The sequence below is a fragment of the Callorhinchus milii genome, unplaced genomic scaffold, assembly GCF_018977255.1.
Source record: "Callorhinchus milii isolate IMCB2004 unplaced genomic scaffold, IMCB_Cmil_1.0 Scaffold3, whole genome shotgun sequence".
NCBI lineage: Eukaryota > Metazoa > Chordata > Chondrichthyes > Chimaeriformes > Callorhinchidae > Callorhinchus > Callorhinchus milii.
The window spans coordinates 70,272,152-70,299,513 of NW_024704744.1; the positions used below are offsets into that span (position 1 = coordinate 70,272,152).

Sequence of the window (27,362 nt, forward strand, 5' to 3'; positions counted from 1 at the left end):
TGGCACTTATCCTATTAATATTTTTTTGTGCAGTTGCTGCCCGGCTATGTGTGTCAGTACAATCTGCAGGTTCCAAGCTGGCACTGCTGATTGTGTTCTGTTCTCAATGGTTTTGAATCTGTATGAGATGATTTAAAAGTTCAGTCATGTCTGTATTTCGTGTTGTTTTTAACCAAATTCCATTCCCTTCACCACAGCCATGATGCAATGCTTTTCGCAAAATTACTGCTGTATTGTTTGTTATTGTGGAGTTTCAGCCTCCTATAATCTAGTGATCTAGGATAACAGCCTGTGTAGTACTCAGCTATACAGACCAGAAGGAAGGTCGTTCTACGATATCAGCCACGGCAGATTTCTGAGGTCTACAGTTGACCTTTTGGGTGCTGGACTAGGGAGGGAGAAAATCGGCCTCATTTTGTTCCTGATTGCAAGCCAGGCAGATATTCTTCACCACCTTCACCACACAGTCGTGGATTAATTTATTAATTTATTGTTGTTCAATTAGGTGTTAATATTTTATTTGGTGCCATACATTACCTATTGTACTTTTGCTGTCTTCCCTCCCCCTCTGTCCCATGGACAGTGTTTCTGCCTCTTTGTCACCAAGCAAACAAATATTCACAGATGCCCTTTGTGAAATTGTTACTCCTTTAATTCTGTGTTTTCATTAAACTATGCCTTATCCAAAACCACTGGCCTAAGTAGAGCAAACTACATTGCCGACCAAGGCTGTTCCACTTTGTGCCCGTAGTTGCTGGAGCTGATTACTTTGTGACTGTTAACTATCATGCTTGTTTTAATGAGCAGGCTGCTCAGTGTTTGTGTTTAGTGGGATATGAAATGCACCATCACACTTGCTTACTTGTTTTGATGTTCTGGGTGGAGGGAAGCGCGCGAGAGAGAGAGAGAAAGAGAGGAAATTCTGAAATAACTTTCTTCCTGTTTTCTTATCTTGAGTTGGCCACTGGACTTAACCATCGAAATTACAGAGGAGTCTGGAAAGTTCAAAAGAATTGCGAATGATATAAACGATGAATTGCTGAGATAAACCCAATTAGTTTCTTGGGTCATGTAAAGGAAGCTTGATATGAATCGCTTTGATTCTGAGAGTATTTGCTGATGGCTCTGTGAAGCGACTTTTCAGTTTGTTGTCTTCCACTTTGTCTGCTGTTTATCTAATCTTTCAGCTGGTTCCTATTCATAAGCACTGAAAGCTTGCAACAGCATTTTAACTCTGCAAATTTAGTTGACTCTGTATCTTGTCATATGAAATATTTTTAGAAGCTAATGGCATAATCAACTTTTTAAAAAAAAAACTGCCCTTTTATCGATGTCATTGTGTGGAATTCCTGTTATCCTGCGTCACTTTAGCATGTTTATTGTACTCAATAACACCAAGAGAAAGCAGGGCTCCAGGAGAGATTGTGTCGCTGGATGTTTATTCTATTATTATATTTATCCCTATGCCTTGCCCACTCCTTCCCCATCTTTGGGTCGCGCCTGAAGACCAATCTTACGATCACCTCTCCCCAGCTCGGAGTCACTCACTGCCACTGTCAGGTGCTGTGCAACTCCACCCTGCATGAGGGGCACTATACAAATGCAAGTTTTTGTTGTTATTCCCTGCATGTTTCTCTCTTGAAAGGTATTGTCATATGCTGCAGTACAATTCCATGAATCACCTCTATGTGTGGTTCTTCATGTGAGTGTTTCTGAGCTATTTGACCATAGCTGCACCCTGATCTGCTTCTCTTCAAATGTCCTCGAAAGAATCACTGCATTGCTCAATTGCTTGGTCTATTTGTGGAGTATCGCTGTGTGCAAATTGGCTACCGCACTGGACCACAAATTCACTACATTTTACACTAAATCCAGTGAAGTACTTGGACATGATTCAGTAACACACTATAAAGCGCTATACCATATGCAAGATTATTTATTTTATTTGATCAGATAATAATAATCCTTGCATTTGATATAGCGCTTTTCACGTCGGGAGGACGTCCCAAAGCGCTTCACAGAACACACTGTAAAGTGAATTGACTGTATATTTGTGGGCGAACGCGGCAGCCAATTGCGCACAGCAATGTCCCACAAACAGTCGTAGATTGAAAATGACCAATTTAATTATTGTTTTTGGTTTTGGAGGGATTATTATTAGGCTCTGTGTGGAGTAAGGAAACTTGCCCAAGGTTTCGCCCTCTGCCTGGAATTGAACTCAGGTCTCTCGCTTGCAAAGCGAGTGCTCTAACCACTGAGCTACAGGACTCCACACAGATGCAGGAGCCCTGGCTATTTTATCTCCTTTCATCAGCACCTCTGGTCCAATTCGTTTCTGGGAGACTAATTATACATGGCAACAGGACTGGGCCACTTGTCTAGCAAGCTTACACACCAACTTTTATTTGCCGTTCAATATTATATACGAGGAGCTGGATGGTGCACTGGACCAAAATGCTGTTTTACTGAGGTTTGATCTCCTGTTTGCCATCAGTCAAATTCCTAGTTGATTGCAGCCTGTCAGCCAATGTTTATTCTCCCAATTTACACAAGCTATGTTGTTTCCCAGCCTCAGACAGTCACTCAGGGCCTATCTCTTCAGTCTTGTGGTGCACGTGATTCTCTTTCACATCAGCAATCACTACCACTTCTGAATTTTTTCACTTAGTGATTGTTTTGATTTTTGCCTATTTGTGTGGGGTGAAGAGTATCAATTTGTAAAACTATTATTTAGCTCCCTCACCGAAACATCTTCTGTGTAGCACTCAGAGTTCCGATCTTTACAGATTTCAGTTTTTTTTCTCTCTCTGGTACAAAGACACAAAGATAGGAATAAAAATTCCTGAATCCACAAGGCCATTGGGAATTAAACCAGTGATTGCTCACAATATCATAAGATTGTTTCAGATGAAGGAAGCCCTTTTGCCCATTTGATCTAATGTTTCCTGAACAGCCATCCTCCCATCATAGTGTTAAACGAATCCAGTGTCCTGGCCTCAACCATATTCCTGGCAACCTGGTCCAGTTGTTAATTATCTTCTGTTAAAGAAATACTCCCTGGTGTCTGTGCTGGAATTTCCCTTTGCAACTCTGAGGAGGGAACTGTTGGGAGGGGGAAAATCTGCCAGGATGGGTAGCTGTTCATCGCTTTTGCCTCTTTTAACTCTTTGCCTGTGCATCCTCTTTTTTCCGCATTCTCCTTCCCATTGAGAAGTATGTGGAATCCTGTAGCTCAGTGGTTAGAGCACTTGCCTCACAAGCAAGAGACCTGGGTTTGATTCCCGGCAGGGCGAAATGTTGGGCAAGTTTCCTTACTCCACACGCCTCTGTTTACCGAGCAGTAAGTAGGAACCCGGTTATTAGTCGATTGGTGGATCGCTTTTCTAGGAGTAATAATTCCTTAAAAAATAATAAATTGCTCACTTCAATCCACGATTGTTTGTGCGATACTGCTGTACGCAATTGGCTGCCAGGTTTCACCCACAAAACGTACAGTCAATTTGCTATACTGTAAATTCTGTGAAGTGCTTTGAGATGTCTTGAAGATGTGATAAGGCGCTACATCAAATGCAAGGATTATTGTTATGTGCCAGGTCAGAACAGAATCAACCTTGGCTGTGATCAATCAAGTACCTTCAGTCAAATACCCTGCCGTTGGTCTCTTACATACATCCTACAACATTGGCTTTGGATCAACAGTACCAAAATGAGGAAAGTTGTTAAAGGGCGAGTGGGTGGAAAAGCAGCATTTATGATTCAGAGGACTGAAATTTCTACCTCCTACATTATTCCTCACTCAACCTATGCCCTCATTTTAATGCAGACTTTTTGTTTTGTCTTAATAGTAATTACTGTAAAGTGCTTTGAGATGTTTCAACGTTCTATGCAGTATATTAAATGATTGATATTACAGTGTACCTTTTTTTAGCGATAATAACCATAGTTCTGGTTTGAAAAGTTAAATCTGTTGCAAGTCGATTTCAAAACTAAATTAAAGTAACAAATACTGAAAATGAGCCATTTTATACATAAGTATAGGTGGTCAATTGTGGCAAACAGAACGCACATAACCTGGAATGTGCTGACTGATATTGACAGTTCTGTTTAGATTTTGTGTTTCAGAATGATGTACTGCGTTTTAATTGATTGACACAGTCCAAAGGAATTAGCACAGACGGTACAATAAGGAAGGTGTAGCCCTTGCCTCATCCATTTTATATCTTGGGAATGATCCACGTGTGAATCCCAAAGTTGATAGAGCCAACAAAAAATTTAAATGTTCTATTTCCACTTTATAGCCTTGGTCCTTTCCCTCCTCTCCACCCTGTCCGTAGCATCACAACGATCATTGTGTACTGTGCTATAGTTAATCTCAATTCCTGGGTATCCTAGAATACTTTCAAGCACCTACTTATCCATGTTTGGTTTTAAATGGTCAGTTAAAGCAACATCAAGCTTTGATTTGGGGTTTGTTCCGCATGTTGATCACTTGGCTCTGTTAAAGGCAAATCATGTGTTGACAAATCTGATAGTTTTTTGATGAAGTAACGGAGAACATGGAACAAAGTAGTGCAGTTGATGTCGTCTATATGGATTTTCAAAAGGCGTTTGATAAAGAGCCACATAATAGGTTTGTTGGCAAAATTGAAGCCTACGGTATTAAAGGGACAGTGGCAGCATGGATATAACATTGGCTGGGAAACAGAAAGCAGAGTAGTAGTGAACAGTTGTTTTTCTGACTGGAGGGAAGTGTTCAGTGGTGTGCCGGTATTAGGACTCCTTTTAATCTAAATAAATAACCTGGACCTGGGTACAGGGAGCACAAGTTTGCAGATGATGCAAAGCTAGGAAAATTAGTAAACAATGAGGAGGATAGTAGCAGATTGCAGGAAGACTTAGACAGACTGGTGAAATGAGCAGACACATGGCAGATGAAATTTAATGCGGAGAAATGTGAAGTGATGCACTTTGGGAGGAAGAATGAGAAGAAGCAATATAAGCTAAATGGTGCATGAGCAGAGAGACCTGGGGGGTTTCACATAAGCAAATCTTTGAGGGTGGCTGGACATGTAGATACTGCTGTTAAAAAAGCATATGGGGTCTTTGGCTTTATAAATAGGGGCATAAAATACAAAAGTAGGGAGTTTATGATAAACCTTTATAAAACACTGATTAGGCCTCAGCTAGAGTACTGTGTTCAATTCTGGACACCACACTTTACAAAGGATGTCAAGGCTTTGGAGAGGGTGCAAAGGAGATTTACCAGGATGGTAGCAGGAATGAGGGACTTGAGTTAATTGGAGAGACTAGAGAAGCTAGGACTGATCTCCTTGGAGCAGAGAAGGTTAAGGATAAATTTAATAGAGGTGTTCAAAATTATGAGGGGATTTGATAGAGTGAACACGGAGAAACTGTTTCCACTGGTGGGTGGGTCGGTTACCAGAGGACACAGATTTAACACAGTTGTCAAAAGAGTCAGAGGGGAGATGACGATCAATTTTTTCACACAGCAAGTTGTTCGGATCTGGAATGAACTGCTTGAAAGGGTGGTGGAAGCAGATTCGATAACAATTTTCAAGAGAGAAGTGGATAGATATTTGGAGAGGACAAATTTGCAAGTCTATCGGGTGAGAGCGGGGGAGTGAGATTAATTTGGATAGCTCTTTCAAAGAGCGAACACAATGGACCGAACAGCCTCCTTCTGTGCTGTATGATTCTATGATTGCGGAGATGGGGACATGGGGGAGGAGGAGTAATTAAGAGAGACATCTCTTCAAGTGGCCTTTCAGGTTAAGACAAGGATGAATTTTGAGCCTTGCAGGCATTGGAGAGGAGAAAAGTCTAATCTTTTCACTGTGTTTCAAGCCTATGTTCCAATTCTAACCTGTCGTAGTTAGTGTTTAAGGAAGAAATAAACATGTGCACATCTAACCAGAAGCTTCTCTCCCAGCTGGTGCTTTTGAGCCTTGAGCCAAATTTTGACACAATTTTATTCCCCTGATGCAGGATGACTCTCAGCACTGTAACACGAATTCTCACCAATGACAAGTAGGCAGATTATGTGCGTTTTCAATTTGATGACTCCTCTTATCAGGCATACTGAAGCACTTTACCCTTGGACTCTCTCTGCTGCTTCAGTAAATCTGCTGCATTAAGCTCCATTAAAGTGGCACGACAGTACTGCCTGTAATTTGTTGCAGTGGTTTGGGAAAGGTATGAATCTATTCAATATTTGATTGAATTCAGCATTTAAGTAAACATTGAACTACACATTTATACTGGCTCCCGAACTCCAAATGAAATAGATCAATTCCAGGAAACATAGTCTTATTTATCAGCACTTGTTCTGAATGTTGCTGCTGCTATTATGTAGAATTAATACTAATCCTTTAGTATAATACTTTTTACACCAAAGCATTTCACAGGTTACATACTGTAAAATGTAGTGACTACTACATGGGTGAATGTGGCAGCAAAATTTTGAGTACAGCAATGTCCCACCAACAGCCATGAAGTAAGTGACCAGTTTTATTTTGGGGGGGACCATTGGCCAGTAGAAACTCCCTTCTCATTACAAATTGTGCCATAGGATCTTTAATATCTACCTGAACAAACAAATGGAGCTTCTGGTTAACATTTCAACCAAAGGATGGCACCTCTAATAATGCAACACACCTCCAGCACTGTATTAGAGTGTCAGCTTAGACAATAAGTTCTGAGACCCAATGTTGGGCTTGAACCCACAGAGGTGGGAGCTCTACCAACTGAGCCAGCCTGATGCACATATCGAGATGAATTGCAAAATTAGCCACATCATCTCAGAGTTTGGAACTCTTAAAGTTTGAATTTTTCAAGAAGGAATTAGATAAATACCTAAAAAGGAATAAACTGCAGCAGCATAGGGAAAAGGCAGGTAAATGGCACTGAAAGAATTGGTGTTAAAAGAGCCAGCACAGACATGATGGACCGAATAGCCTTCTACTATACTGTAAATTTCTATGGTTCTCTTGCTCTCCACGTTTCTCAGGCTCTCCCCACCACCATTCTTCTCTGGGTGGTTGCTGGGAGCAGCTTTGAGTTGAATTCCTTTTTTACAGAATGCATAGGAAGTTGTGCATATCCTGTTCAGGTTTATTCTTTTTTTAAAGAAAAGTGTCTAGTCCGTTTATCCGAGCGATTGGGAGCAGTTGAATGTTCTACCCTGGCCTTTGGTTGTGCAAAGATGTTACTAATGTAACAAATTCAGAATGGAGATGGAGAGGAGGAAACCTGAGATCAGCACTAATGAGTGTTCATGATCATGACTGATATCATTGGGACCCGTCTGCTTCCTTGAAGGAATGGAAAAGGAAATTGATTATTTCGCATTTGAGACATTTCACGGCTCGTTGGTTGGGGGATGGGAAAGGGAGGAGGCCATACATCCACAATGCTTACTTATATAGTCCTGTCCTCTGTTTCATTGGGTGGAAAAATCAACTAACTTTGCTGCTGCCACCATGACCACTGTAACTGGAAGCATTGCAACAATGCATTGAACAAGTATAAACTGGTGTTAAATGGAATAACTCACATTTTCAGCATGGTTCAGAATTGTCCCATCTTCAATAATATCTTAAAAGCTTCCGGAAACGTCAGTCATCCAGAAATGGGTCTTGTGAACAGGGAGATGTTAGCACATATTTTTAGCAGTTCTGATTAGAAGCATGGAGTCTATATAGGTCAGTAAGTAAGAGTTGAAGCCATCTCTACCACTTATCCAACTGCCTCTTCTTTTTAATAAATGGAAAGTTAAGTAGATGCCTAGGTCAGTATAGATGGACCTAATGGAGGGTGCTTGCTTGCAGAGAGTGTTGTTCAAAAACCAATGGGGAAATTGTTTTGCATTGTCTTGTGCATTACCACCATTATGAAAATGAAGACTAAAAATACATTGAATAGTGGAAAGTTTGAAGCATAGAAGAGCTCAATGTGTATGTGTTGATGCTAACTCCCAACGTGGAGTTATCAACCCAAATCCCATTCCCTTTACTCAAGTGTTTAAACAATTCCCTTTTTTAATGCTGTTGTGGATTTTTATTCCTTTTTTAAAACTGAACCAAAGATCATTTACTTTTCTTATTTATAAGTTATGAGAACCCTTTTATTGAAGTATATTACGTGAAAAAGGTTTCAAAAAGCTTGTCTCTTTCCCTAACCAATCATATTTAGCATGATACTGCCCTTTAAGCAGCAATTCTGATGCAATTGTCCACATATTATTTTGTGGTGTTGTTCTCTCTTGGAATTTTCAACAGAAAATCAACAAGAAAATAAACAGTCATCATTCAGGGTCAGCCACTGCAAAAACTTTTAATCTAAACTTTCCCTGGTCGGTATTGAACGGATTAACCGTTTTTCTTTGGACTGCTACTGAACAGTCACAGTACCTAAGGATGTTATAACAACTGTTTGTGAGACACTGCTGTGCTTGATTGGGTGTCACATTTCACCCACAAAAATATACAGTCAATTCATTTTACAGTATACTCTATGAAGCACTTTGAGAGCCCCAATGACGTGATAAGGTGCTATTTCAAATGCAAGGATTATTATGTTCATGCACTTTCCATACGCTCTGCTGCATCCTGGATCTCCCTTCATTCTTTCTTGCCCTACCACTAGTGTACATCAAACCCTGTCCCTGCTCTACTTTAAAATACAATTTTACCTTTATGTAATGCCTTTCACGTTGAGAGGACATGCTTCTTAAAGCACTTGCATTTATTAACCATTTACCAGTGTCTGTTCTGTTATTTAAACTTCCTTATATTGATTGAGACAAAGCTGAGCATGTAAATTGAGTGCAAAGAAAGCAAGGGGAAAATAGAGATGTTGATTGTGAAATTGGGTTATGAAAGCTAATGATAATTTTAAGCATTCATTCGTACACCTCCAAGTGTTAGGATGACATCAGGCACTCCAAATTTCTCATACTCCTAGTCTTGAGTCTTATCTTACAATTTTACGATGTTCAGATCTTTGGAAAATTCAATCTTGATCCAGAAGCCTGGTTTCCCCAGTTTTTAATGAATTATGGAAAACCTGATTATATAATCAAGACTGAATATTAATTTTTTTTCCAAATTCTGAATGTTAAATTTTAAGTCAGTAGTCTTAAAGTTAATGCCCCTAACTTTTATAAAAGTATATTTGCCTTTCTTCCTCCCTCATTCCACAGTTAACCCTTTGTGCTACTTATTTCTTATTCCTGTGATACTGTCCTCTAGCCAACCACAAGGGGAGGTGATGGAATGGCTCATTGAGCTTTCCCCTCAGATCATTCACTCTCATTCTTCTCTTCCAAGGTCCAGCTGAGATGCTGATCTCTGCAATTGGGAGATTGGAAGTGTGAATCTGTGTCTTATGTCTTCATTACTGTTTAGTGTGAAACTTCATTCGTCCGCTAGCTATTTCCATCATTGAAAGAAATTTCCACTAGTAACTTAGGTTAAGTTCTTTTTCACTTTTGCATTTAAATGGTGCTGTTATTGGACACTGACTTCAAACACTTTAAAATGTATGTTTCAGAGTACTAGTGTCGAGCAGTTCATGGGAAGTAACTCAGGGAACAATGGAAGGAGAGATGCCTTAAGAGGGACAGTCTTTAAGTCCTCTTACAGTTAATATTTGCCCTGAATAGATGTGCTGCCTGCAGTGCTGGCAGCCTGCCACCTTCTGTTATCAGCAAAACTGGAGCCTCTGCCTAAAATTAAAATCTAGCTGATGGCCCTTGGCTGATCGTTCATCTTCTGACCAAAATCCAGAAGCAGTAATTAGTTGTGATGTAGTGGGTAAGGGCGGGCAGGCAGACTGGCTCACTGCTGCACACTCTCAGATTTGCGCTTGTGCTGGAAAGACCTGATTGAGGAAACCTCTTCCAATATTACATGGTTAGGACTTGCTGAATAAGACCAAGAACAGTAATCATTAGGAAAATGGAAGAGCTGTTGTCTTGCGAATGAAGCTCCAAGCAGTTAACTTCTTTACAAGCTGAAGGTTAAGGAGCATAGTCGTGCAGTGAGTCTAGCCCACAGGGTAAGCATTCATCATGTTTATGTGCGTGTGTTTAAACCTTCTGCTTGAGTGGATGAACATGATCTTAAATCTTCTGAATTCCCTAAAGGTGACTGGTGAGCTTGCAAATACCAACAGCTGCCTATGCTTGTATGTGAACAGAAATATTGTGCAGATATTCCATGATGCAGTTTATTATCCTGAAAATATGAGGGGGTGAGGGAGAGAATGGCTTAAATTTCCAAGCAGTAGATAAATTTACAATTTAAATTGTTTAAATAAATTGACTTTTGCTACCGTAGTCATAGAGTCAGTTTTCTTGGTTAAAATGCTAATCTGTTACAAAGCTCATAACTTTGAATTCGTAATCGAGACTGATACTCCAATGTGGTTCTGGTGTAAGAGCGGCTTTATTGGAGGTGCCATCCTTCAATGAGACGTTAAACCAAGATCCCGTCTGCCTGTTCAGATAGCCATTAATGATCTCATTCAGCTCTGTTTGGGAGAGGGGATTTAAGGGAGTTTGCCCCGGTATCCTGACCAACAATCCCCAGATAAAATTGGTCACTCACGTCATGGCTATTTGTAGGGCTGTGTGCAAAGTGGCTGTCACATTCACCTGTAAAATACACAGTTACTACACTTCACAATGAAGTCTGAAGTGCTTTGAAACGTTTTGACAATTGTGATGAGCGCTATATCAAAGGCTGAATATGACAGAGGTTTTTTTGTAAAAGGAAAATTGCTTGAGAAAATTTGTTCTGCTGGAATGTTAGTGTCGGTGCCTTTAACATGTCTACAAATTATCTTCATAGTGTGCAACATGGAGTAGGGTTAGCACATATTACTTTAAATGTGTACTGGAAGTCTGCTTTCCTGCATTTTTGTAATGGGGATTTTCCAAGTTGCAAAGTGTGGCCCAATTATCTTTTAAAACTTGCTACGCCTTTCCCTTGCGCCTCTCCCTTCAATGCTTAATAAAGCTAATATTTTTCTCTGGCGGTGTCTTCACATTTCCTGCTTCTCAGTGCTACTCGTGATTTATGTCACAAAATCATTCCCAGAAAGTAGCTGAAGCAGAACAAGCACTGGAGAGGTCACAACTAGCTAACGTGGGTGTGGAGACTGGGGAGACGGAATGTACATCAAAGTGCCCTGGTCAGACAAGCAGAATGGTGCCACTGTTAAGGTAAATACTCCTGCTTCTGACTTATATGGGCAGTAAGGCACGGAAAGAAAATGTGAATGTTCTGACCATGAACAGAAAAGCAGGCACCTCTCGTGACCCCTGCACGCTGCAGCCTCAAATAGAGGAGAGCCTAAAAAATGGTGCAAGACTAACCTATTGAACACATTTTCTGGTCAAAGGTGCTCTTTTTTAAGCTACTAAATCGTTCTTAATTTAGCTTATCGTTGTGAATATAGGAAAAGATTGGCTCATTTAAGTAAGCGTAATTGAATCTGATTTTAAAAAAAACCTTCACTGAGGAAAAAAAAAATCTGTTCAAATTCTGATCCGAGGGGGTTACTTTGAATGTTCATCCCATTATAATGAGAAGCTTTCCCTTTGGCCCGTTAGCTAATTGAGTAAAACGATTTCTCTCACTCACTCACTCACTCACTCACTCACTCACTCACTCACTCACTCACTCACTCACTCACTCACTCACTCACTCACTCACTCACTCACTCACTCACTCACTCACTCACATTGTATAAATGTAAATTTGTATTGTGGCCCTGGCTACAAGGACACTGAGAGAAATACTGTATCTGGACTGATCCAAGCACCTCTGTAGTATAGACATTGGTGTATCTTCCACCCCACATACTAGGTGGGGTATTGGAGATCGAGCTGACCATGGAAGTATCCTCAGGGAAAGTATTGTCCTGTAATCCCATCATAAATGAGTCTTTATTTTCAGGAGAGGAATTGGACAAGAAAGTACTTGTTGCAACTACAATGCTGAACATGTTCATAAATCTGTACAGTCAGCTGTGTAAAGCTTACACTCAGATGGGTACTTGTGACATTTCTGTTATCTTGTGTTAATACAGTGCTGCACCTTTTAAAGCAAACTTTAAAGCTTTTTTTTGAAAAGCTTGGGTGCCAAGCCAGGATTGTTAAGTGCCCTGGGACGTCCTCTGGACATGAAAGGCAGTATATAAATGTAAATATATATTGTAAACTCTCTTTAATTTGGTCCTGAGCTTTTAGTAAATTAGAATTGGAACTGGCTTATTCCACCCCCACACGCTCCTCTATTTTTTTTCGAATTGGTGATGAAATGTCTTTTTAAAAGGAAACTGTAGCCTGCAGTATCTCAAAGTAACTAAGTAACTCCTCCCTCCATTAAATCTGGAGCTGGGTTGTGATTGGTTTCTTTCATGCATCCAACCACCTCCCCTAATCCAACTAAAGATTTGCCACTTGGGCAAAGCACTGGAGAGCTGCCAGTGTCTGTGACGCTACACAGAACGTAATAGCACTCAGTGTATTTGCTTTGGGCAGTGTACCTGGTCTTTAGTGCCATTAATCACAATAGTTGCCACCGAAGCAGTTTAAGAAGCATTTAAGTGGAAAGCCCTTGAAATTAAGCATTTAGTATTTCCATCGTTGATTCTGGTAATAAATTTGGGTGAGAGTTTCATGTTTGTAAGCTATCTATACATGAGAATTTTCCTGTGTCTGGAATGGACTCTGCACTCCTTGGAGGAATGCACCCTACTTACCTATTTCCGGGGGCTATTAGGTGCAGATTGGTAAGGTTTGGGGACCTCAAGAGACAATTGGGGTACTGCTGGAGTTTAACTAACAAATATTTGCATATCTTACCATTGAGAGGACTATCTGGCAAGCTCCAAACCATCTTACCATTTGGACTTCGGCTTGCAGGGTTAACAGTAGCTGAGTCGGAATAATCCCTGACCTCATTGGCAGGACTTGGAGAAGCAAACTGGTTGTCTGGCTGGTCTGTCATCAGTGGTGCCTTAGATGGTGTTGAATTTGAAATGGATTCCCAACACACAAAAGGTTTTATTGCTTGCCTTTTTTTTAAAAAAAGCAAACATATATTGGAAGATATAAAGATCGGTGCAGTCTGAAATGAAGAAATACTTCAACGATGTTTGTGCTGCTAAGTCTGCAGCTGGGTAGAGTAGAGGGAATAAGAGCAAGGTTGAATGATGTAGATATTAGGAAGAATGGGCAATCTGGTGTGTTTCAAGTCTCTAACCATGTGTTTACCAAGAACGTAGGTGGGATGAAGCCTATAATAAAAGTATTTTTTGAGTGGATGTGAAAGTAGTGTGCTTGATTTCCCAAGTGACCTTTTCTTCTGGGCTAACACTGATTTATTTTGGAATTAAGAAGTTGGGAAAAGAAGCACTGTCTCCTTAGATTTATTGTACCTGTCTCTCTCTAAACCGGTGCTGCAGATTAGGGCTTAGTAGACTGATGTATATCAGGAATTGGATCGATCTCAATGTATAAATGCTACTGCATTATTAGAAATTGTGAAAGTTCATGATAGAAGTTTGAATGAAGATCTTTCCGCCCATTTTATCTTGCCCAATCAAAATACCCACCTTGCTATCTTGTCATTAGAGTGTCTAGCTGAGCTGTTCTAAATCTAGAGATCTTCGCTCAATTCCCCTTTCTTGTAACTAGTTCCAGTTCTGATTACCCTCTACTGCCCCCCCTCCCCCACCCCTCACTCACTTCTGTCTGTCCAAAGAAGTACTTCCTGGTGTTTCTCCTAAACTTTCCATTCACTCAGCTCCTGTACTCTTTTGTCCAGAAGTATTCTAGGATTACATGATACTTGAGGTATGATGACTCAGAAGGGACTTGGTAGAGGTACATACGTAAGTTCCAACGATGGACTTGTATTGCCCACTAGCAATTCAAATGATTTAGAACATAAGAACATAAGAATTAGGAGCAGGAGTAGGCCATTCGGCCCCTCGAGCCTGCCCCGCCATTCGATAAGTTCATGGCTGATCTTCAGACCTAACTCTAATTACCTGCCCTATCCCCATATCCCCTAATCCCTCTGTTTTTTAAAAATCTATGAGTCTCAGCCTTGAAGATGTTCAAGGACTGAGCATCTACAGCCTGAGGAGACGGTGGTGAGAATGTGGAGCTTTCTGCTGGAAACTTGTTTTCTGCTAAAAGAGGAAACTCGATGTTCGCGTGAGGAAGAATGGAATAAAAAGGGAGGGGTATTCGGAGTTGTGGAAATTTGTGTGGGGTATAAACACTTACATGGACTAATTGGGCTGAATGACCTATTCAGATTCTGCATATTGTGTAATTTCAGCTGTTTCTCACTCCAACGTGTGAGTGCTTGTTGCTGATACCAGAACCAGTGGAGTGTCCTTGTTTAATAAAAAGCTCATTTAGGATGAGAGACAAAGTAATTCACTCCTTGAAATCAACTTGCCTAACTTTCTAGCTTCACTTCCTTTGCGCTACAAAGATCCAGCTTCCTAAAACAAAACACAATCTGACACCAATTTCCATCCTGTAATCTCACTGTTTTTGTCGCCACTGGGATAGGCACAATACGGTAACTCTATGGATTTAATGCTCAGTTGGAGGAAAGACCAGGACATTGTGACCTTGGCAACATTGGAATCTGAAATTCCAGTATTACAACGTTGCATTTTGTATCTGTTCTGATAGTGGTTCTGTCTTTTGGTTTAGTTTGTATAGTAGTTGGTGGGGGGGGAGTTCTACTGTTATAAATAGAGCTGTAAATTTTATAATACAATCTACATTCATAAAGGCACCTTTCATATCGGGCGGACATCTCAAAGTTCTTTCCGGGGGAGAGAGGAAGATGAAAGTTGAAAAGTTTTTTTTTTTGGGGGGTGGGGGTACAGGGGGCATGACTTAAAGAAGATCACCTTGAAATGAAGCTTTGACATATGTACACTCAGGGAAAATATGGTCACTCTCTGGGAAATGCTGTAGCATTCCTGTTGCTCGATGTTAGCGAGATACCAGTATCAATCATTGTAATAAATAGGTAGTGTTTGGGTAAAGATGGAGGCAGATTAAGTGTATATGAGTAAAGTGACTCTTTCTCAATTAATCCTCATGTGTGACTGAGTGTGTGTGTGTCTCATTTTATATGAATACACATATCACAGTGCAACCATGGCAACTGAAGTTATTGATGCAATGGATTTGGATAATAGGATTTTTTTTCAATCCTTTCTCCTCTTTCTCTGTATAGCCACCCCCCTCCACGCCACTACAACTTTAAAACTGTGCCTTAAGGAACCACCAGAAAAAAATTCCATGAATCTTTCCCTCTCTTTCCCCCGCCCCCAAAAAAAACTGGTTGGAAATAATTACATCTCAACGACGTGTTAAGGCGCTATATCAAATGCAAGTATTATTATTATGCTGCTGTACTCTCTCACTTCCATTTGATTGCAGTGGAGATGAAAAGGTAATTGGTATTAAAGGAGACTCTGAGCTGTTACTGTTGCTCAAGTCCACCAGCTGGGGCTGTTGGCTCTCCCCACTTGTTGCACGGTCTGTGCTGCAGTTCAGCAGCAGAAAGTTAAATGCATTGACCTTCCAATTGTATCTGATCGCTGTGGAGACCGAGCGGCAGCACTGCTGCCCCACTTCTGTTCCCATGGTAATCGCCACATTCTGACTAAAGCCCACTTGATGCTCTCCCTTTTGTATCTTGACGGCCCATTGAACAAAGCCCAAACCTGATACTTTCTGCAGCGCTGTGTCACTGCTTCCTTACCCCCAGCCCTGAGCGGAGATGATGGTTTGAAAACCACTGTGTGGGGGTGGAGTCACCGTAGGGCTGGAAATGCATTCAAATCTCTTACTTCAAACTTCTCAAGGTTTCGGGAGGGAGGGGGCGCGGGTGGGGTGGGGAGGAGAAAGTGCATTCTTGAGAAGAAATTGGGGAAAGTGGTTTCCAGAGAGGTTTCAGTTTGAAAAGTGAGCATTGCCAGCTAATAGTAACGGATTGACCTTTCTTTTCGACCGTGCCTTTGGTCACCTTCCCCCCTCCCCTCCTCCCCCTGGCTCGGTCCCGCGATCCGTTACTGTAAAGCGCTCTGAGTCACCGTCTGGCGTGGAGGGGACTACATAAATCCAAGTGGTTGTTGTAATAGCTGTGGTAACCGGTTGTTACTCGGTGAAGTGAGACCGACACAGTGAGCAGCCTCCCCTGAACAGACTGGCAGGGCGGCCGAGCTCAATAATGAATGTCTTGTATTGTTTAGCTCTGAAAACTCTTTGTTGGGTATATAAGTACGTCTGGAGAGACAGACAGACAGACAGACAGACTGAGTGAGTGAGTGGACTTTTTTTTTGCCTTCCGCCCCCCCCACCCCTAAAATTTCTTTCTTAATAACTGCGGTGAGCAAAGGAGGGAGGGAGGGAGTGATCTATTCAGCTGCAGAATTTAAAACCGGTAAGAATGCTTTACCAACTCTGTGTCAGTGGGTGGTGGTAAAACCCCAGGGAGCCACTTGAGCCGAGTGGGTTGGCTGACTGACTGACTGACTGACTGAGACCGTGCAACCAGCAAAAGTGAGGGATTTACAGATCAGCTGTCTTGCTGCTGAAAAGCCGAGCTCAGGCTCCTGTGCGTGTGTTTTTTTTTCTTTCCCCCCCCCTTGAAAAAAATCTACAGCTGCAGAGAATGTAGTAACCTACCCGAAAGAGGCAGCAGGAGGCCATGTAGGGTTCGTAATCCACACGCTGCCTGCCCTGCCCACCTCCATGTGTGCTTCAGTGGTCGCTGTGTGCGTCTGTGACAACCTTTGTGGGTGAGTAGGACTCAGAACTGAATTAACGTAGCAAACGGGGTTTAGCTTTTTTTCTAAATAAAAACACACCGACTTCAAATTATTAATTTGAGAGAGTGTGTGCGTGTGTCCCCCCCCAACTTAAAAGCACTCTTGTATTCTTTTCTGTACTCACATGCTGCAAGAGCTAAGCTTCGCTACTGCTGTTGAACAGTTTTGCTCTTTTGTTGCATTGTCATTTTCTCCTCCTGAGCATTATCAAAACACATTTGTTAGCACTGACACATGGCTTCTTTCTACCCATGTGTATGTGTGTGCAAGCGGGTTGGGGGGGGGGGGGGGTGCTAGTTCAATTGCAATAATCATTTGCTGTTTTAAAAAAAATCTATTGAGAAAATAAAAATGTTTGCCTGTGATGGGAAAGCAAATGCTGTTATTAAAGTTGGGCACAGTCTTTGTGTGTGTATGTCTGGGTGGGGGGAGGCAGAATCGTGATAAAACTGAGACACAATATTTTGGGGTTGTCTCCCTCTCCAGCAATTGACATCTGAAAGTGATGAGATGTTACTTTGCAACCTGTTTGTTGTGGCAGTTGTAATGCTGTGGTGTTTGCTGCTCCTTTTTATATAATTAAATAGAACCTGCATATGTGCTTTGCCAGGAATTGCTCCAATGAATGGACCTCAAAGGAGACATCCATTATTTAGTTCTGAGAAAACTTATTTGATCAGTAAATCAGTTTTGTTGAGGCTCTTTCGCGTATGTGTTATGTCTGCTGGGTGTGTAATTGTATTCAGATTTGCACACTAGGCATGATGGAGAATTCCAGCAAGGAATTAGATAGGGGCTGGCGTTAGATTAACTTGTTCAAAGTTGGATGTAATGCATGGTGCATATAGTTCCGTAGATGAGCATTTTGTGTTGATTTCGGTTCAGGCCTGAATTTAAGATCATCCAGCGTCAATATTCCAGGAAAGCTACAGGCAGTTCTGAACTGTCAGGAAATCCTGACACTAGGGACTGTGAGAGGGAACCAGCCTCGTATCTTTTCTCCTCCCAGCTAACAGCACACAACACTGGTGAGAGACATAGATGCAGGAACCAGAATGTAGCATTGAAACTGCCAAATGGCTCAGATCAGATGGTCCCTCGTAATGCTTATTTATTTATTTACAATTGGACAGCCAAGTGGGACATGAAAGGAAGCAGGAAGTGCCCTATAGCAGCTGGATTCTCCTCTACTTTCATTCTGGTGCAGTAGAACAGTTTGATTATCTCCTAATTTACAGTAATGGCTCTAAGCATGTCCACACCACTTCCTCAGTCAGATCCTGTAATATATTTTGGCGCACCGTGGTTCTGCTTTTATAGAGTGGGTATGTTTCTCTGAAGTTGGCCGGCTGGCATCCTGTGCATAACATCCCAACAGTCACTGCAAATGCTCAGGAGAGTGGTCACTGGTTACCAGTTAGTTCCAGAAGCAGGATGTAAGATCAGAGGCGACTGACAAACAGGAATTATTGACCAGCAGCCACACTTATAACTCGGCCTGCTTTATAATACATTGGCCCAAACTCTCGGGTATAACTGGGTCTGATTGGATTGAGTCCTGCCTTTGGACTCTGGTCTCATTCCAAAGCTGTTTTCAAAAGAACAATTTTGGAATATTGTGCCTGGCCACACTCGGAAGCATGAATAGTTCACTACAGAATCCACACTCAGTCTGGAACCTGCCTGCTCCCTCCATTCAGCGGGCTCCGGCCAGCTCCATGTCTCCCGCCCAACCCACCCTACCATCAGTGGCCGAACTTTCTCTGGAACTCCATCCCACAGTCCCTTCACCAAGCTTCCTCCCTCGCCTCCTTCAAGGCTGGTCTCAAGACCCTTCTCTTCGATCGTGCCTTTGATCGCCCTTCCACCCCTCTGCCTTTCCTCACCCTTACACCATCCCTCCCACATGCTCGGGCCCCGACACCTGATTGTTCAGCTCTTTGGGACGTCCTCCCGACCTGAAAGGCGCTCTATAAATGTAATTTTGTTGTTGTTATTTTACATGGTCACCACAGCCCCTGCCACAAGCCTGCTGCTTCCACCAGATCATGCCACCCCTCCAAAAAAAAATTCTGAAGGTCGGCAGACTATCTCACTTTTTTTGCGATAGCTCAAAGAAGGAGCCACCTTTAGCATCAATAATGAAGCAAGTAACACAAAATTTGGATGAGGTGTGGATACCCTACTAGCAGTCAGTGGCCTGCAGCCCTATCCTGCAACCATCGCTGGGGTTCCAAACCAGCTACTGCACAGAAAAGTCCCCAACCCTCACTAGCTGTCTAAATACCCAGAGGGTCCACAATTCACTGGTCTTTCATTATCCATATTTAACTACTTTATAACTTAGAACCATAGATATTTATCGCTCAGAAGAAAGCTATTTAGTCTTTTGGAGAACAGTTCTTTCAGAGACTACATTTACCTGCTGTTTTCTCCATACCTGGCAAATTACTACTTTTTAGGTATCAATAATAATAAATCCTTGCATTTGATATAGTGCCTTGTCACAAAATACACTGCTCTGAGCTGTCAGCACCAACTATATGGGATCCAAGTCCTAACATGGGGCTTGAACCCACAACTTTCTAACTCTGAGGTGACCAATTGAGCTGGGATGACACATTAGTTGGCTGACAATGAAAGGTCTCCCAACATCATATTGTGGTACCACAAATGGTGTAATTTTAATTTATAATAATAATAATCCTTGTTTTTGATAGGGCAACTTATCACGTCTTCGAGATCTTTCTAAGCACTTCGCAGAATATAGTGTAAAGTGAATTGACAGTATATTTTATGGGCAAAGCTTTATAAGTGACCTATTTTCCATGTTGAACAGTCTTTACCTTATCATGTATTGACTGCTATTGTATAATTTAAAAAAAACTGCTGCTATTTGCTCCCCTCGAATCAAATCTCTGGCCTTGAGAGTAAAGCTAAAGGGCCTTTGCCGTAATTGAGGAGTTTTTGTGTAACAAATAGAATTTGTCAATTAACTTTGACAATCATCTGTTCAATGAAAATGTGAGTTTTTATAGTAGATTTTTAACTGCCCTAGTTGCCCCTCGTGCTGAAATGGAATTGATCAGCATGTTCTTCAGTCTGCATTGCAGTGCTGTTCGTTCTTTATATACATGAGCCTCGTGATTGGTGAAAGTCATTCTGCACTAACTGTGATCCGAAGGAGGAGAAGTGAGGTCCCTCAATGTCACCTCTGTAGGAATGTAAATCTTGCCAATTTTCAAAAAGTTTCAAAAAGGACCTCTTTGACCAGGCTTTCAATCACTTCTCCTCTCCCCCTTCATGGATCTGACCCCCAGCTTCAGTGCCCATCCAGCATTGTGACGAGCACTTTAAGACGTTATCCAGACGTGAAAAGCACTGTATAGTAAATGGTATTGTAATTTTTAAAATATCTCACTGTGAAATGTAATGTACTGCTGAGCTCGATGGGCTGACTATTCAAGGAATTTACAAAATACTTTCCTGCCTATCTTTGTATTGGGGGGAAGAGGAGAGGGGGTACAGAACAATGTGATTTGTTTTGAAGTTGCATAGGTTTATACTAAAGTAATAGAGATTGAGGGGGTTGTTCAGTGAAGTGTTTTTCTCATTTGCCCATTGAGGCTATCATTCCCAGGCTGAATTATAAAGTCGCGTTCACTCTCCTTTCCATGATGTGCTTAAAGATAAAGACATTGCAAATCCACGTTGTGAGGATCACTGTATATTGTATTTCTCTGGGCAAAAAGCTGAGATGAAAAGGCAGTCTCCTATCTGTTTTTACCTGCAGTCCAGCTGGGAGGATTGTCCTCCAGAATGAGGAATTGAATAGATTTAATTTCTGCTTAGTTGTAAAGTTTTAGAGAAGTAGAAACCAGGAATGTGGAATTTTCAAAGGAAGACCTTTCACCCACAATCTCCCAGAAGAACATTCCAAGACTCGAAAGATTGGACTGATTACATTGGGATGTAAATTACAGGACTCACAAAAAGAAATATAACTCGTGAATCCCGGATGTGTCACGACCTTCCCTGTAGAATTCTACTCGGATGCTGACTTCATGGGAGTCTAAATGACATTTTTATGAGCAGAGTTTGAAAGGATCAGTCGTGAGGCATCCATGACTTGCTAGTTCTGAATCTTCTGCATTCAGAGCCCATTATCACAGTGCTTATTAAAAACAATGTGCTTTTCTGCTTCAGGTCTTCACAATGGAAGACTGACAATATGGTGAAATGTTAGTTGCGATTACAAGAAGATAAGAGATGTTGATTGTTGAATAAACATCAAAACATTTTAATAAAAATGATGGGATTGCCAGGGTCGGAGTTTAAATTGGACATGGTCCATACACATTGATGGTTTCTTTCCAGTGAGTGTAAAGTACAGATGCACTGCTTGCTTGCCCTCTTGTTGAGGGTAGAGTAAGAAACTATGGTCATTGTGATTGAATATAACTCTTTCACCTGACTCCAGGATTGAGATAAGACGTTGGACCCCACAGTGCAATATTGCACCTTGTTGAGGCTTAGTTGATGAGATTTTCCCTCTGCTGGAACTTGCATGTGACAGGACAGCATCAAGCTCAACCAAACAGCTTGCTAGCACTCACTAACTAGGCTTGTATATTAAGAATGGGAATTTGGGTGGGGTTCAATATCAGAATTATACAGTACAGAAGGCCATTCGGCCCATCATGTCTGTGCCAACTCTTTGAAAAGAGCTATCTAATTCAATCCCACTTCCCCGCTCTCCTCATAGCCCTGCAAACTTTTCCTCCCCAAATAATTATCTAGTAGTTGGGTGATAACGGCAGCATTATTCCCCAGTTTGAGTAGGAGTGGAGGAAGATGGGTATGCTTTGAAGCTTGAGATGTTAATAAAAGTATAATAACTGATTCAGGCAGTCGACCATTCAGTCAATCCAGCCTACCCATCCAGTGGTTCAAAGAAAACTTCAACAAGTCTATCTCATTGTGGCCCTGGATCCTCTTAATTTCAGGAACTTCTTGAGTTACTATTTGAAACCTTTAGGATTTTTTTTGCTCCATTACCTCTTTACTTAATAAAAAAACTCCTGTGCTTCCTATTTGCTTTTCATCTTTTATCATGGTCATCATGATCCACTTCCAAACTCCTTAAGCATGTAGAGCTGGCTTTTAAGATGCATTTTTAGTGCAGATTAATCACTGTTTTAAACCTGAATGACTGACCATTACTCCGTGAATGGTGCTCGACCGGAATCTACAAGACACCCAAGCTCTTCTGACAGCTCAGTGAACAGATGCACACATTGATATGGTATGAAACGGGAAGGGCCCTGTTCTGCCAGCCAAGGCAAAAGTGCTATAATTGCCCTCGGCCTCAGGCTATTGGAGATGATCACTGTCATAAATCATTATTTGGTGACGATCTGATTCAGAACTTGGTGCATTTTCTAAATTAGCACTTTTCTATCCTCTCCACCCCCGACCAACTCATAATTTTTTTTACTATTTTTTCACAAATTAAGCCTGATTTTGTGCATTGTCTGAATTAATGAAAATAAATTCTGACTTTGTAAACCTGCTGTACTATGAGATAAATTGAACTGCAGCTCATTGAATTCTAATCTCACCTTTAGTTTCGTCAAGATTTGCTGTTGTTGATTTTAAGACCCTGAAGCATCCTAATTTATGATGTCGATAAACTGTTTTTATTTAGATTAAGTGCTAAATAGTCTAAAGCTTGGTACCAATATTCAGTATTATGCTTTTTCCTCTGTTATTTGCTCCTTTAGATTAGTGTGCAGTTGTGCAGTGTATTCTATGCAGCTAATGCTGTCCAAATAACCTGGGATTGTGGACTTGGTTGTAGAATGGTAGGGTGGGACTGTGTTGTATCAGAGGGAGTCGTCGGTCAGGATGGGAAACTGATTCCAATCGGGTCTGAGGAGCACAATCCTCTTCTTAAACAAAAATATGTTTGTTTTCTTATGGGTGTGGGCTGACTGGCTGCTTGCGTTTTCTAAAAACTCAACAAAAGTGAAATAATGCTGAGTTTACACAATATGTGGGTTTATTACAGTCAGAATCTTGTGATCTCTCCTGCTCATTTTCATGGCCATGAACTTGTTTTTTTGTTAAAAAAAATGTTGAAAGTAAGGATTATTATTACTTATTAATAAAAAGCAATCACTTCATAAAATGAGAACACAGCACCCACACAGATAAAATATCCACACAATGATTGCTGACCAGGACGCTGAGATTTTATTTTAATAAAAAAATACCCATAACTTGTTTAAGTAAGATAGTTTTTGGTAATGAAACTAGCTGAAATTAAGTTTTTGTGTTGTAACAGCCTATTTGTAATAACCTATGTTATGACTTTTAAACCAAAGATGAAATCTGCTTCAGTACAAATGATGCAGGTTAAAGCCCGGTTCATAAGGCACATTGATGCTCTTTTTCCCTCTAAGTGCTATTTATACGACTTTAAAATATTTGGAATTGAAGTGAACACCATTAAAATCCAAACCCACTGCAGGGTAGAACTGATGCATAAAGTCTAACTTTAAATCCTTTATTCTTAATTTTTTTAGGTCTACTTTTTTTGAGTTGCTTTTATGCATGTACAGATTTATGTTCTTTATTTCCTGTCAGCTTTCCAGAATTGAAGCTTTCCCTTGTGCAGTGGTATTATTGTAAGCATTTTAGGTTAAGTAATCAGGTGAAAACATATATTTGTTTTTTATATAAAAAGTTCTTGTGGGTGACTGGGTACTGTTTGAAGAATAGCGTAAAACAGAACACCAGTTACCTGCCACTCAGCTGAGAAGCATTGAGCTGCTTGCTCAGTTTGAAGTGCACTTTCTTCCTTATTTACACTAGGGGCCTTTTTATTAAACCAGTTTTCTTAAACTACTCTGCCTATTTCATGTTTTTAAAAGCCGTAAAATTGCTCCTTGTTCCTGCACTGTGGATCCTCTGTATTCGGTTTTACTAACAGTATTTCACTATTGAGAGGTTAAATGTTTCATGGAAAGAGCTATAAAAAGACCCAAGTTGGGAAACTCAATTCTTGGCAAGTTCCTGTGTCCTTTAAATAATCACAATTCCCATCATGATTGCAGCTTGCTTTTAGTCGCAACTTTTCTGTTTTCTTTTCAGTGCTAATACTGTACAACTCTCTTGCTTGTGTAACTTTACAATCGTGACATTGAATAGAAATACATTTGTCAAAATCACCTAAGAATTTATTTAAAAAAAACTTTTTAAAATATAAAAGTTAAAAAGAGTGAAAGAAAACGCAAGTTATTTGGAATGTCTTGGCCACAAGATAAGTGTTGATGTTGCACAATATCTTGTGATCCACCGTGGTAGTGGATTGACAATTGGCCTCTGTCCCTTGTCTAGAGAGGAGAAGGAGACGGGGAAATGGGTACTGATCATTGAGTCGTGCTGCTGGAAGGCAATGAGTGAGGATCGGATGTGGTTTGGCTGCAATTGCCATCCCCGCTTGAATGCTTGGCCAAACTTGTTTAGTTTTGTTGATCACAAATGGCTGTTTGGCTGAGAGACCGGAAGGTTGCTGGCACCCGGAGGATTGTACGTTGGGATGAGTTGATGCCTTCCTATGAGGAGGGTGAACACAAGCTGCCAGAAACATAATAATAATATTAATAATCATAGCATGAAATGCAGTCGGTTTTACTGTGCACACTGATGCAGTAGAGTTCTGTATGACATTTTATATAAGCCATACTTGTCTCTGGTCTTACATTTCGTTTTATTTGTTTGCTTCATAGCCACGATCCACTTATGGATCAGATTTCCAGATGTACCTTAAGTACAAATATTGAATCGATGCTGAGCATTGCTGGTATGTTGACCTGAAGGGTTGGGCTGATTTGCCTTTCCCAGGTTTTCAAACTTGTGTTGCTTATCATTTTTGAAGCTTTGGGGTCAGACAATTGCTGGGAAATCGGGTGGGGAGCAATCAATTTTAGATGCTAATGGGAGGATTGAAAAAATATTTTCATACCAGTCGAGTTTCCTGCTGATGTTTCATTGAGATTTCGAACTTAGCCGTCTTGGAAATTGTGACTGGCTACTTTTCAAATCTCTTGATCCATTTTCATAACCTGGAAGTTAGTTAGCAACTCTATTGTCCCAGATAGCAAATCACATGTTTAACACCCATACCTTCTCTGGCCCCCTCTTTGCCTCTCCCCATTTTACATACCTGTTTAATGATGAGACTAGATAATTGGCTTCAATATGCAGATCTAAACTATATTAATACTGCATCGTGACCCATTGCTTTACTTTCCTCTTTCAGATGAGTACCATGTCCCTCCTGACACCCTGACACCTGTACGAGGGATGTCTTCCCAGAGGACAACATTAACTGCTCCTGTTGGTTCTTTGCACAGAGATAATGGACAATCTCGTTATGGTGGAATGAGGACCATGGATTCATCAGACCGCGACCGTCCAGTCAGCTACAGCTCGACTTCCTCCTCAGCCTCCTCCAGGGACAGCCATTGCTCTTTCAGCAGTGGGATGACCCTCGTCTCCAACAGCCCTTTAGGCCTCAACAGCCAGGACAAAGAAGCCGGGGCCATTAAACTGGAGCTAATCCCAACACGAGGTTTATCAAATCCAGAACAGTGTGAAAACAGTAGGCAGGGGAATCTGAATCCTGTGTCGATTGTTGAGAAGCAGTCAACTCCAGCCACAAACACTGCAGCTAAACGAGTGGAGTCCAAGGGATCACATAGAAATCGTGCAACATCACCGACTGCAACATCTGCCACTCCTAAACTGCTTTATGTTGATCGTGTTGTGCAGGAAATCCTGGAGACAGAACGTACCTACGTTCAGGATCTAAAGACCATCGTGCAGGTATTGGCTTGTATTTACTTTTTAATGTATTCATTTGGCTTTATCTTATTTTGAAAATTGACTGTACCATGGATGAAAGGTTGACTATATTGGAACTTGCTGTAAATAACTCATCCGTTAAAATGTGTACTTTTTGATTGGGAAGTCCCATGGGATATTAACTCAGACTTCAGTGTAAAGTGAGCTGAACTCAACCAAGAGACCAGATCTGGCTTCCTCATGCTAGAGCAGGAGGAGCTCTGATCAACAGTAGCACAAGGTTGGTGCATTCATGGTTCCCTGGAGGAGCATTTGACTCGCAAGATTTCAACGTAAAAGTGGCATAAGTCCCATCTTGTGGAAAGAAAATTTTAAGCCTTTCTATTACGATCTCTATTTAGCAAACCATAAACTTCATTCTGGAATTGATGGAAAATGCATATTGATGCAAAATGCAAAGGAGCTGTGGTTAAAATACCAAACCATCTGAAGGACAGCACCTCCAGCAATGTAGCACAACCCTAACTCTGACATTGGAGTATCAATTTAAACTGTGTGAGTTCAAAGTCCCGATAAGGCGCTTGAACCCACAACCTTCTGACGAGGAGGGAAAAGTACTGTCACTGAGTCAGGCTGACTCTTTTTTTAAAAACAAAAACCACCAAATTTCCCTAATTGCTTTGCTAATTATCTTAAATTGATGCCCTCTCATCACTGAACAACCAGTGGAGATAATATCTCCCTATAGACTATTAAAGCCCCAAGGGATCTTAAAAACCTCTTGAGTCTTCCCTCAACCTCTCTTTTCCAATGACAGTGGTGCCAATTCTTTCAGTCTCAATTGAAGTGAGTCAGTGGTTACTTGGTCTGTTATTTTCCCAGTAAGTTATTCATGTTTTAGTTTTGGAGATGATATAATATTTGTCCACCCACTATGCAACTCTAAAAGCAAGCAGCAACCAAGTCAACTTGAAAAATAAATTGGAGAATAGCACTCAGTTTCATGTCATCATCAGTAAGGTTGTCTGCAACATTCTTTGCAGTTCCTGTACACTGATATGAAGGAATGCCAGATAAGCATGTTAGTTATTCAACTAAAAATAAATAAAATCTTGTGCCTGAGTCATAATGTATTGGCGCACATACCATCACAGCATTAATTAAATGTAATGACGCAAAGCCGAGAGCAAAGTTCTGGTAGGTAGGACACTCCAGTTGTCTGCCAAGGTTTGTTTAAATTGTTATAAAGGTGATCAGGAGTAAAGCAGTTGCCCTTTGTTTTTCCTATATGTGATTATAGTGGCTATCTGAATTGCACAATCTGTGTACTGATGCAATGATGACAGATGATGGGCTTCCTCTGACTATTGGGACTATTGCTGAAGGCAATTGAGGTCTTGGTCTGTTGGTCAGCAGAAAGCCTTCTGTTTAATGACCTTTTGTTTCTGCAGTACGGGAATGCTCCCTGGCTAAAGGTGGGTCTTGCTCATTGTCCAAAAGAAAACTAGAATTATTGTCGGTTCAATAATGCTGAGTTATGTCAGTTATGCTGAAAGACAACATATGTTGTGCATACTCTGAGGAGACATTTT

At 41.0% G+C, this 27,362-nt stretch overlaps 1 protein-coding gene across 1 annotated transcript in view; it reads left to right on the forward strand.

The window, feature by feature from the left end:
• LOC103179238 (pleckstrin homology domain-containing family G member 1) overlaps positions 1 to 27,362 on the forward strand; it is a 144,106-nt gene that overhangs the window by 62,491 nt on the left and 54,253 nt on the right. Inside the window, exon 3 of the mRNA XM_042332694.1 lies at positions 25,320 to 25,791. Coding sequence (XP_042188628.1) covers positions 25,348 to 25,791 — 444 coding nt within the window. The 5' untranslated portion in view covers positions 25,320 to 25,347. The remainder of the gene's footprint in view (positions 1 to 25,319; positions 25,792 to 27,362) is intronic.